At 45.5% G+C, this 12,145-nt stretch overlaps 1 protein-coding gene across 1 annotated transcript; it reads left to right on the top strand.

Moving 5' to 3' along the window:
- The first annotated feature begins 3,413 nt into the window (after positions 1-3,413).
- REM2 (RRAD and GEM like GTPase 2) lies at positions 3,414-10,297 on the top strand. Its single transcript, XM_067469757.1, has 4 exons — positions 3,414-3,700; positions 4,239-4,312; positions 6,860-7,067; positions 9,377-10,297. Exons 1-4 carry the CDS (start codon positions 3,427-3,429, stop codon positions 9,652-9,654), a joined length of 834 nt encoding a protein of 277 aa, XP_067325858.1. The 5' UTR covers positions 3,414-3,426; the 3' UTR covers positions 9,655-10,297.
- Positions 10,298-12,145: the final 1,848 nt, after the last annotated feature.

Raw genomic sequence — 12,145 nt, 5'->3', positions numbered from 1 at the left:
AAGAGAGGAGATTCCATCTGAACACGAGGAAGAACTTCCTGACTGTGAGAGCCGTTCAGCAGTGGAACTCTCTGCCCCGGAGTGTGGTGGAGGCTCCTTCTTTGGAGGCTTTTAAACAGAGGCTGGCTGGCCATCTGTCGGGGGTGATTTGAATGTAATATTACTGCTTCTTGGCAGAATGAGGTTGGACTGGATGGCCCATGAGGTCTCTTCCAACTCTAGGATTCTATGATTCTATGGTGTCGAGCCAGGCATCATCCCCCATTCTGTATCTTTGCATTTTATTATTTCTGCCAAAGTGGAGTATCTTGCATGTGTCGCTGTTGAAATGCTATGTTCAGTGTGTTGCTGTGGGGTTTTGGGGTGAAATTAGGCATTTTAATATGATAACCATAAGAAGAATTCGAGATTTGAGTGCCCATCCTCTTGCCTTAAGGAGAGTATTCCTCTTTCTTGCAGAAGATGGCTGTCTCCTAGCAAAACCTCTTGGATTTTCTGCAAGCTGCAACGAGGCAGAAATTCAACAAGTTTAAAAAAAAAAACAGCCTTGCTTCTCTCCAAGCAGAGAAAAGCTTTGCCTGTATGTTGGGGAAATATTCAGGGAAGACACAGCTGTCTGTTTTCTCCATCTTCCCTTTCCTACTTCCTCTCAAAATAAAATACATCCAAACCCCAATAAAAGATGTCCATTCGGAAGTACTAATAGGGGACGAGGCATTTTGCTTTGCATCCAAGGGCCTGGAAGCACTCCCAGGTCGCTCGAGAAAGCGAGCCAAGCTACATCTCTGAAAAATGTGTTGTGAGGTTTCCATGGTGTATGGCTATGTTCCAGAAGCATTCTCTCCTGACGCTTCGCCTGCATCTATGGCAGGCATCCTCATAGGTTGTGAGGTGTGTTGGAAACTAAGCAAGTGGGGTTTATATATCTGTGGAATAATGTCCAGGGTGGGGGAAAGAACTCTTGTCTGTTGGAGGCAAATGTGAATGTTGCAATTGGCCACCTTGATTAGCATATAATGGCCTAGCATTGAATTAAGGCATTTAAAGTGATGTCAAAGTGAGCTATTTCTACAGTGTAAGATGCACCCTTTGACACTGGCTCCTACTAAATCCTCTTTTAGTATCAGAGCCAGTTAACACCTCCCAACAAAGGAGTCCTCCAGGCAGAGAGTAGCCAGCCTTTGAAGCTGCAAGGTGAGAGAAAAGACTCTTGTCTGTTTGAGGTAAGTGTGAATGTTGGAATTGACCATCTTGATTAGCACTGAATGGCCTTGCAGCTTCAAAGTCTGGCTGGTTGTTGCTTGGGGGATCCTTTGTTGGGAGGTTTTAGGTGGCCAATTGCAACATTCACGCTGAAGAGCCGGCATTGTCTGTAGATGCCTCCAAGGTGATGTGGCCAGCATGACTGCATGGCACAGCATTACCTTCTCGCCTATTGATCTACTCACATTTGCATGTTTTCAAACTGCTATGTTTGCAGAAGCTGGGGCTAACAGTGGGAGCTCATCCCGCTCTCCATACTCAAACTGCCAACCTTTCAGTCAGCAAGTTCAGCAGCTCAACAGTTTAACCTGCGGCACCACCAGGGGCTGCATAGCAAGGGCATTAAATTCTAATCAAGGTGGCCAATTGCAACATTCCCACTTGCCTCCAACAGATAAGAGTTCTTTCCCCCATCCTGGACATCCCACAGATAGATAAAACCCACTTTCCTAGTTTCCAACAGACCTCACAACCTCTGAGGATGCTTGCCATAGATGCAGGCGAAAGGTCAGGAGAAAATGCTTCTGGAGCGTGACCATTACAGCCCGGAAAACTCACAACAACCCCATGAAAGCCTTCAATAACACATTCTCCGAAAAATATTGCACTCTACAAGGGCAGGCGTTGGGGTTATAGATTAATTCCGGCTCCTGCAAACCAGCTGGACAAATCTGCTGGGACTTTCCCACGGAATAATTGGTTTGGCACAGAAGAAACAAGGCAATTTGGGACGAGAGAAGGAATTGTCCATCTGTCTTTGGACTGTGCTATGCAGTCGGAGGGATTAATGTATTAGGAGCGCAAGAGAAGTGGAAGAAGAAAAAGAGAGAAAATGTGTGAGAGAAGTGTATACAGATTTTTGTGTGTGTTCCTCTGTATGTATGTATTTCTCTCTCTCTCTGTATTAGTGTGTCAAGAGTAATGAACTGGATGAGGATAAGCAAATTGAAGTGTAGTCCAAACAAGACCGAGGTGCTCCTGCTCAATCACAAAACAGATCAGGGAAAACAGGGATTCAATCTGTATTGGATGGGAATATGCTTTCTCTATGCCGTCGCACCTGGGGGCTATAACTCTTAGTGAAAGAGACATAGACGTGACATCTTTCCCCCAGGGGATTGCTTCTTGCCCTCCTTTAGGAAACTGGAACTCCCAAGGACCAAAACACTGTAGATAACTCAAAATAGGTTTTTATTGTTCACAAAGAGTTATCCCTTTAAAGCAATAAGCTGGAAGTTTCAAAGGGGTAAAGGAAATATACATTACAGTCTCTGGTTGTCTTGGGTCCAAGGAGATTTTGCAGCTGAGAAGCCTTCCCTGTTCCCTCTTTCCTTAATGGCTGTGAAAGTCGGAACAAACACAACCCCCAGTCCAATGGCCTATGTTGAAGGCACAGAGATTTCCTTTTGGTGCCAAAGGACCGGTTTGAGGGCGCTTGGGTATCCTCAACGTTGTCCAGGGCGATCTGGGCATGAAGTATGAGTTCCAAGGGTAAAAACCTTAGAATTGGTGATGAGAGGTAACTTAATGAAGGGCTTTAGAGCCAAGTCTCTGGGTTTGCCCATGCCTGACCTAGACAGTCAACTTTTGGTTGTGGATAGGGGTGCATCTACACTAAAGCACCACTTTAATGCTATGGAATCCAGGGAGTTGTATTTTACAAGATTTTGTCTTCTTTTGTAAAGAGCGCTGGTGTCTCAACAAACTATAATTCCCAAGATGCCATGCATTGCATTGAGCCATGGCAATGAAAGTGAGCTCATGCTGCATTAATTCTATGGTCAAGATGCATCCTAAGAATCAGTTTGCACCATTAAATCTAGTACATCCACTATGGCCATGGGTAGCCTCACCTTTAGGGCCCTTCCATATATATCCCAGGATCTGATCCCAGGTTTTCAGTTTATCTCAGATTACCTGGCAGTGTGGACTCATATAATCCAGTTGAAAGAAGAAATCATGGGATCAGATCCTGGGATATTGTGCTCTTAATTTTCCTGGATTCCAAGCCATGAATGAGTTCAACTGTTAACGCCACTATTTCAAACTGGATCTGGAAACTAGTGTTCACTCAAAAGCTATTTTCATGACACAGATGAAACACATCTCTTGTGTGCACCACCTTTATTTGTTGCATTGATCTCAACAGCTCCCTGGTCCACCATGGCGTTGCTCCCAACGCTCCCGGGTGCCGGTCCGAGGCGTGGCAGCATGCCCTTGCCCATTAAGCACCAGTTAGTGAGAGCCTCGGCTGTGGACGAACTGGACTCTCCGCCAAGCTCCCCAGAGGTGGGCAGCCGTGCAGGGGTCAGTCCGGCCGGAGGGAGAGGACCATACAAAGTCATGCTGCTTGGCGAGAGCGGTGTTGGCAAGACGGCTTTGGCTGCCATCTTCGGAGGCCTGAAAGGTAGCGTTCATCACGAGGAGGAGAGCACAGGTGAGTCAAGGAAGGGGAGAAGGAGGGAGAGAATGAAATAAAAAAGTGAAAGAGGGAAGGAAGGAGAGAAGGAGGGAGAGAAAGAGGGAAGGAGATAAATAAAGAAAGAAAGAAGGGTAGAGAAGGAAGGAAGGAAGGAAGGAAGGAAGGAGAGAAGGAGGGAGACAAAGAGGGAAAGAAGAAGAGAAAGAAGAAGAGAGGGAAGGAGTGAAAGAAGGAAAGAAAGAAGGGTAGAGAAGGAAGGAGAGAAGGAGGGAGAGAATGAAATAAAAAAGTGAAAGAGGGACGGAAGGAGAGAAGGAATGAAAGAGAGAAAGAGGGAGGGGAGGAAGGAAGGAAAGAGACAAGGAAGGATGGAACCAAACAGCAAAGGAAGCGAGAAAAGAAATAGGTAAAGAAGAAATAAAGAAGGGAAAGAAAAAGAGGGAAGGAAGGAGAGAAAGAGGGAGGGAAGGTTGGCCACAGCAACGCGTGGCGGGTACAGCTAGTCATCAATAATGTCATTGTTCTGAAACAAATGCCCTCTTTTGTCTATCAGAGGATTCTTATGAACGAAGATTTTGCGTAGATGACGAAGAAGTCATCCTGATTTTGTATGACATCTGGGACCAGGTGAGTACATTTGCTTTACCTTTTAATTTTTTTGCTCCGTTGAAGTGGTACAAAAATTGAGAATTTTAGATTTTTTTGGCGTGTTGATGCCCATTAATCCATAGCATTGAGCTATGATAGGCAAAGTTGTATCAAATTGCATTCATTCTATAGTGTAGTTGCACCCAGAGACCTCTTTAGTGCCTCATGAAACTAAAGATCCCAATATTCCATAGGATGCTGTCATGACAGTTGAAGTGGGATCACAGTGCTAGAATTATATGGTCGGATGAATGCGTCTGTGTGTGCATTCAGAAGAAAACCTACAAGCCACTCTTAACACCTTTGCAGAAGCATACGAGAAGCTCGTCCTATCACTGAACATTGAGAAAACCTAAGTGCTCTTCCAACAATCACCAGCCAATCCCTCTCCAATGCCAGAAATACAGCTTAATGGTGTAACATTAGAGAACGTTGACCATTTCCGCTACCTTGGCAGCCACCTCTCCACCAAAGTCAACATTGACACTGAAATACAACACCACTTGAGCTCTGCAAGTACAGCATTTTTCCAAATGAAGCAGAGAGTGTTTGAGGATCAGGACATCCGTAGGGATACCAAGGTGCTTGTTTATAAAGCTACTGTCCTCCCAACCCTGCTATATGTCTGTGAGACGTGGACTGTTTACAGATGTCACATGCAACTTCTGGAATGATTCCATTAGCGTTGTCTCCGAAAAATCCTGCAAATCTCTTGGGAAGACAAGCGGACAAATGTCAGCGTGCTGGAAGAAGGAAAGACAACCAGCACTGAAGCGATGTTCCTCCACCATAAACTCTGCTGGACCGGCCACGTTGTCCTGATGCCCGACTACCATCTCCCAAAGCAGTTGCTCTACTCCGAACTCAAGAATGGAAAACGGAATGTTGGTGGACAGGAAAAGAGATTAAAAGATGGGCTCAAAGTCAACCTTAAAAACTGTGGCATAGACACTGAGAACTGGGAAGCCCTGGCCTTTGAGTGCTCCAGCTGGAGGTCAGCTGTGACCAGCAGTGCTGTAGAATTTGAAGAGGCACGAATGGAAGGCGAAAGAGAGAAACATGCCAAGAGGAAGGCGCGTCAAGCCAACCCCGACCAGGACCACCTTCCACCTGGAAACGAATGCCCTCACTGCGGGCGAAAATACAGATCAAGAATAGGGTTCCACAGTCACCTACAGACCCACCACCTGTACACCGATCTTGGAAGACAATCCTACTCGGACTACGAGGGATCACCTAAGTAAGTAAGCTATAAATCATTGATAGGATCACTCATTTAAAAAAAGTAACCCTGTTATTCTACTTTACACCCTTTTTCAGAGAATGTACACAGTGATTATATGTTCAGCATTCATGCAAAACCAAGCACCTGTATGAAAATATTTTAAATAATAAATAAATAATCATTATTATCATTGTTCTATATCATTGTCATCTTAATCCAGCATAGAATTGTATTGAGCAACGTGTTCCCAAATTCAATGCCATTACTGTAATGGGTAAAGATATGCATGAAATTGTGCCTCTAGTTGAACATCATGGAGCTGGTATGCAAATATGCAAATTGATATGCAAACCGACAGCATTTCCCAGATGGCAGCATAGCGTTAGTATATAAATATATGCAGATCAACTTCTAGGGAATCCTACGAAAGCAAATAGTAACATTCCCATTATTTGTAGTCGACCCTCTGTATTCACGGATCCTGCATCCATGGATTTAACCATCCACACAATATTTCTTTTTACAAGCCAAGAAATAAATGTTGATTTTGCCATTTTATATAAGGGACACCATTTTACTATGCTATTCTCTATAAGTGGACTTGAGTACCTATTATACCAGGGCACGGGCAAACTTTGGCCCTCCCTCCAGGTGTTTTGGACTTCAGCTCCCACAATTCCTAACAGCCAGTAGGCTGTTAGGAATTGTGGGAGTTGAAGTCCAAAACAACTGGAGGGAGGGCCAAAGTTTGCCTGTGCCTGCATTATGCAGATTATGGATTGTGGTAGCTATTTGGGATCCTGAAACCAAATCCTAGTGGATACCAAGCACCAAGTATATTGCAATTTATCCAAATTCACGTTCTCAAATGTCACTATATCCACTTGGCAGGGCAAGAAGTAATTTGTGGGGAAAGATGTTGGTCAGAGAGGGATTGAGATGACCTTATTGTGATGATTACTGTTATCTATCTATCTATCTATCTATCTATCTATCTATCTATCTATCTATCATCTATCTATCTAATTTAGCTTTCAAGTTACTTTGAAAACAGGGGGACCTGCAAATTCCTAGAGAAGTGTTCTCTCTTGGAATCTGTCCTCCAGTATGACTCGATGGTCAGCTTTCATCAGAAGTTGACCTTCAAGTTGAGCTGAAAGGCCAAGAGATTCCTGAGGAGAACATAGTGATCGAATCCATGAATAATGAAATCTGAAAAATAGATGGCTGAATGTACTACGTCAGACTGAAGGCTGGTTGTAGATAGCATAAACATTGCCTGTCTTTGACCCTTTCTACAGGCAGATCCTGGAGGATGGATGCAGGAGTCCTGCTTGCAAACTGGAGATGCCTTCTTGATGGTGTTCTCGGTGACGGATCGCCGCAGCTTCACCCGGGTGCCGCCCATCCTCTTGCGCCTGAGAGCGGGGTGCCCAAGGACCGACCCTCCCATCATCCTGGTGGGGAACAAGAGTGACTTGGCCCGGTCTCGAGAAGTCTCACGAGAAGGTGAGTTGCCCACCTTGTTGTTGTTGTTGTTGTGGTTGTGTGCCTTCAAGTCATTGCCAACCCTACAAGAGCGGCTTGGCGCAGTCTCAAGAAGTCTTGTGTGAGGGTGAGTTGCCCACCTTGTTGTTGTTGTTGTTGTTGTTGTTGCTGTTGCTGTTGTTGTTGTTGTTGTTGTTGTTGTGTGCCTTCAAGTCATTGCCAACCCTACAAGAGCAACTTGGCCCGGTCTCGAGAAGTCTCATGTGAGGATGAGTTGCCCGCCTTGTTGATGTTGTTGTTGTTGTTGTTACTGTTGTTGGATGCCTTTAAGTCATTGCCAACCCTACAAGAGTGACTTGGCCCGGTCTTGAGAAGTCTTGCATGAGGGTGAGTTGCCTGCCTTGTAGTTGTTGTTGTGGTTGTGTGCATTCAAGTTATTGCCAACCTTACAAGTGCGACTTGGCCCAGTCTCAAGAAGTCTCATGTGAGGGTGAGTTGCCCACCTTGTTGTTGTTGTTGTTGTTGTTGTTGTTGTTGCTGCTGCTGCTGTTGTTGTTGTTGTTGTTGTTGTGTGCCTTCAAGTCATTGCCAACCCTACAAGAGCAACTTGGCCCAGTCTCAAGAGGTCTCACGTGAGGGTGAGTTGCCCGCATTGTTGTTGTTGTTGTTGTTGTTGTTGTTGTGTGCCTTCAAGTCATTGCCAACCCTATAAGAGCAACTTGGCCTAGTCTTGAGAAGTCCCGTGTGAGCGTGAGTTGCCCGCGTTGTTGTTGCTGTTGTTGTTGTGTGCCTTCAAGTCATTTCCAACCCTACAAGAGCAACTTGGCCCAGTCTTGAGAAGTCTCATGTGAGGGTGAGTTGCCTGTCTTGTTGTTGTTGTTGTTGTTGTTGTTGTTGTGTGCCTTCGAGTCATTGCCAACCCTACAGAAGCCCCATCACCAGGGTCTCTTGGTGTCCATTGTTGAAGGAATGGAACTTGCCCAAGGCCACCAAGTAGGTTTTCACAACTGACCAGTGATTCAAATTTATTCCTGTTCTCTCTTCTTGACTGTAAGATCTCTCTGATATTGGACTGGATTCTCCTTTTCTGGTGGCTGGATGGTAATCTCTGAGAGGAGTGATTTAGTTGTGCATTCATCCATGATGATGGGTCTGGATCAAATGACTCTCCCAGTCACTTCCAACTCTATGATTCGATGTGTAGCTTCTACAAGACCACATTTCACAATTTGTAGAAATATAGTAAGAAGTCTGTCACCACAGAACCACACCCATGATTTCACTTACCCTCACCTGGAGGAAAATAATGCATCTAGAAATTGATCAGGCAAAGGCAAACTTTGGCCCTCCAGGTGCTTTGGACTTTAACTCCTGCGGGAGTTGAAGTCCAAACACCTGGGAGGGCTCAAGTTTGCCCATGCAAGGGTGAGATCCTCTAGGAGATAGTATGCTAAATTTCTTCAAGACTTCTGTTGTAGGACCTAGGCAGGATGCTTCCCTAGGTATCTCTGGGTCAAGGGTGTTAAACTCATTTTCATCAAAGGCGACATCGGTCTCATGATTGCCTTCAAAGTGCCATTGAATCCATGGAGAAAGAATCCCTGGATACAGAGGGCCAAATATTTTTTTTCACTTGGTTTTTACCCAGTTTGGGTCCCCAGATGTTATCAAACGACAACACCCATCACTTCTGATTGTTCTCTATGTAGACTGGGGATAATGGGAATTGCAGCCCAACAGCACTTGTGTGTGACTCTGAGGTTGGGGAAAGGTTAAAGAACATTCTAAAGTCAGGCATCAGATCTGCAAGCCTCGTATTTAAATCAAACCCCACTCTTCTGACTAAACTGCAGTCTTCCAGATGTTCCTGCATCACAATTCCCATCAGATGATCTAGAACAGTGGTTCTCAACCTGTGGGTCCACAGATGTTTTGGCCTTCAACTCCCAGAAAGCCTAACAACTGGTAAACTGGCTGCGATTTCTGGGAGTTGTAGACCAAAACACCTGGGGACCCACAGGTTGAGAACGACTGATCTAGAAGGACGTCTAATGATGGGGAACACAAGAGTTGTAGTCCAGCATCAGGGGGTCCACATAAAATGACATGGTTGGTTGGATTCAGCATGAGCCTTGAGTTTGATACGTGTGTTCTAGGTCTTCTGATATGGCTATATGATATGCCAGGGCCAGAAGTCATGTTTTTCAATGGCATTTGGTCATGTCCACGATTTTACGGTTTAGTGGCCAAAAAACTACTTATTGTAGTTTCCTGTACTTAAGACTCTCTTTTCCTCCAATGCCGCCTCTCTTTCTTTCCTCCATACCCAGAGGGTCGCAGCCTGGCGGTCATGATGAACTGCAAGCACATCGAAACCTCAGCTGCTTTGCACCACAATACAGAGGAGCTCTTTGAGGGCGTCGTGCGCCAAATCCGGCTGCGCCACCACCGGCGTGAGGCGGCTGAGGGCCTCGCCAAGGAGGGTGCCGGAGGCCGCCGCGAGAGCCTCACCAAGAAAGCCAAACGCTTCCTCTCCAGCCTGGTGCCGCGCAACGGACGCTTCTTCAAGCAGAGGTCCAAATCCTGCAACGACCTTTCCGTGCTATGAGTTCTGGGGCATCTCCTCCTTCTGGAAGAATCGAGAAAGCGTTGCGTCATATACTTTCCCCGAACCGCGGGTCAGGATCGTGGCCATAACAAAACCCAACAAGGAACTGTTCTTGAGCATAGCAAGACTGCCAGGTTCCTCTTGGGTCCAGCTCTCCTGTCATGGTGGACAAGCTTTTGCCCTCTTCACCACATTGGGTGGTGAGGAGGACCTTTTACAAAACGAATCCAGTTTGATTTGAATGCTTCTAAAGAAAAGTTAGAAACAACAACATGTTCTCCAGACTCAAGGTGCCTCTTGTTCCTTTCCATATATACTTATATGTGTGTATTTTTCCTGGCACCAGTATGAGATATTCTTTTCCTTCTCCGTTGTAATTTCAAGCGTCATCTTTGAGGGCATCAGAAAGGTACCCGACCCAGACGAAATGCTTCGCTCGAGAGACTCAGGACTTTGTTCTTAATTTGTGTTTCCTTCTTGTCTGTCACACTCAGGTGCCCTTGCTCTCTTTGGGGAGATTTCTTTCTTTTTCTTTGGGGGCACTGGAGCTCAAATGACGTGTTTGTCCACTGTACCGGTTGTGAGCAAATGGTCTAGACTTTTTCTCAAAGCCGTTCCTTGTCGTGCTCTTGAGCTAGGATCTTAGTAAAAAAAAAAATTAATATTCAAGGAACGCCATTTAATTTTGAATCCACCACCATTTGGAGAGTGATGGGAAATGTCACGTGCTTGTGCGAGAAGATATTTTTCTTTTCCCCGCATTTGTGCAACTCACCTTTGGACAGATCCTTACGGAATCTGACAAAATAGAAACACTTTGCATTGGATTGAATATTTCATCTTATATGGGGAAAGCAATTTCATCTTATACTTTTTGCATTCCATTTTTCTTGCTTTGCATACCTCCTTTTAAGGGGCATTGGAGCATCCTCTACAGCATTGTTTCTTCTGAAAGCAACAACCCCTTAATGCAGTTCCTCCTGTTGTGGTGACCCCCAACCATAACGTTATTTTCATTGCTACTTCAAAACTGTCATTTTGCTACTGTTATGAATTGTAATGTAAATATCTGATATGCAGGGTGTATTTTCATTAACTAGACCGAATTTGGCACAAATACACCCAAATTTGAATACTGACGAGGTTGGGGGCGGGGATTGATTTTGTCATTTGGGAGTTGTAGTTGCAGGGATTTATAGTTCATCTGCAGAGCCTGCAGAAGAGAAGGCTGAGAGGGGACATGATAGCCATGTATAAATATGTAAAGGGAAGTCAAAAGGAGGAGAAAGCAAATTTGTTTTCTGCTGCCCTGGAGACTAGGATGCAGAGCAATGGCTACAAACTACAGGAAAGGAGATTCCACCTGAACATTAGGAAAAACTTCCTAACTGTGAGAGCTGTTCAGCAGTGGAACTCTCTGCCCCGAAGGGTGGTGGAGGCTCCTTCTATGGAGGCTTTTAAACAGAGGCTGGATGGCCATCTGTTGGGGGTGCTTTGAATGTGATTTTCCTGCTTCTTGGCAGGGGGTTGGACTGGATGGCCCTCAAGGACTCTTCCAACTCTATGATTCTATTCTATCTACAATCAAAGAGCCTTCTGAACTCCACCAACAATGGAATTGAACCAAACTTGGCACACAGAACTCCCATGACCAACAGAAAATACTTGAAGGGTTTAGTGGGCACTGACCTTGAGTTTTGGAGTTGTAGTTCATCTACATACAGTGAGCACAGTGGACTCAAACAATTGTGGATCTAGGCCAAACTTGGCATGAATACTCAATATGCCCAAATGTGAACACTGGTGGAGTTTGGGGAAAATAGAACTTGACATTTGGGAGTTGTTGCTGGGATTTACAGTTCACCTAAAATCAAAGAGCACTCTGAACCCCACCAATGATAGAATTGGACTAAACTTCCCGCACAGAACCCCCATGACCAACAGAAAGTACTGTGTTTCTGATAGTCTTTGGCAACGCCTCTGACACACCCCAGGAGCCCGACCCCCAGGTTGAGAAATTGTGCTCTAATAAATCTCACCAAAAAAGATACACACGTGTTACCTAAGATTTATAGTTCACCTACAATCAAAGAGCATTCTGAACCCCACCAATGAAACAATTTGGCCAAACTTCCCACTCAGAACTCCCATGCCTTGAAGGGACTCTATGGCGCGAGCCTCCCTCCAGCCTCGCATGCTCTCCCTCACCTGCACATGTGCACTATGCTGCCATGCGCCAAGCACACCTGCTCTCCCCTCCCCACTTGGAGTCTCAGAAACAGCCCTCCCCTTGGCAGAGAGGCCAGCCAATCACAGCGGAGGAGGGCTTTTGGTGGGAGGATTCGCCATCTGTTTCCAAAAAGGGAGAGAAGCACAGGTGGAGAGATCTTCAGCCTTCTCTGTAAAAGAGGCTCCTACCATCATCAGAAATATATGTTTTCTGATAGTCTTTGGCGACCCCTCTGAAACCCCCTCATGACCCCCTGTCCCC

This window comes from Anolis sagrei, chromosome 6 (genome assembly GCF_037176765.1).
Source record: "Anolis sagrei isolate rAnoSag1 chromosome 6, rAnoSag1.mat, whole genome shotgun sequence".
Taxonomy (NCBI): Eukaryota; Metazoa; Chordata; class Lepidosauria; order Squamata; family Dactyloidae; genus Anolis; species Anolis sagrei.
The sequence above is the reverse complement of the archived record's forward strand: the minus strand, read 5'-3'. Positions and strand labels throughout refer to the sequence as shown.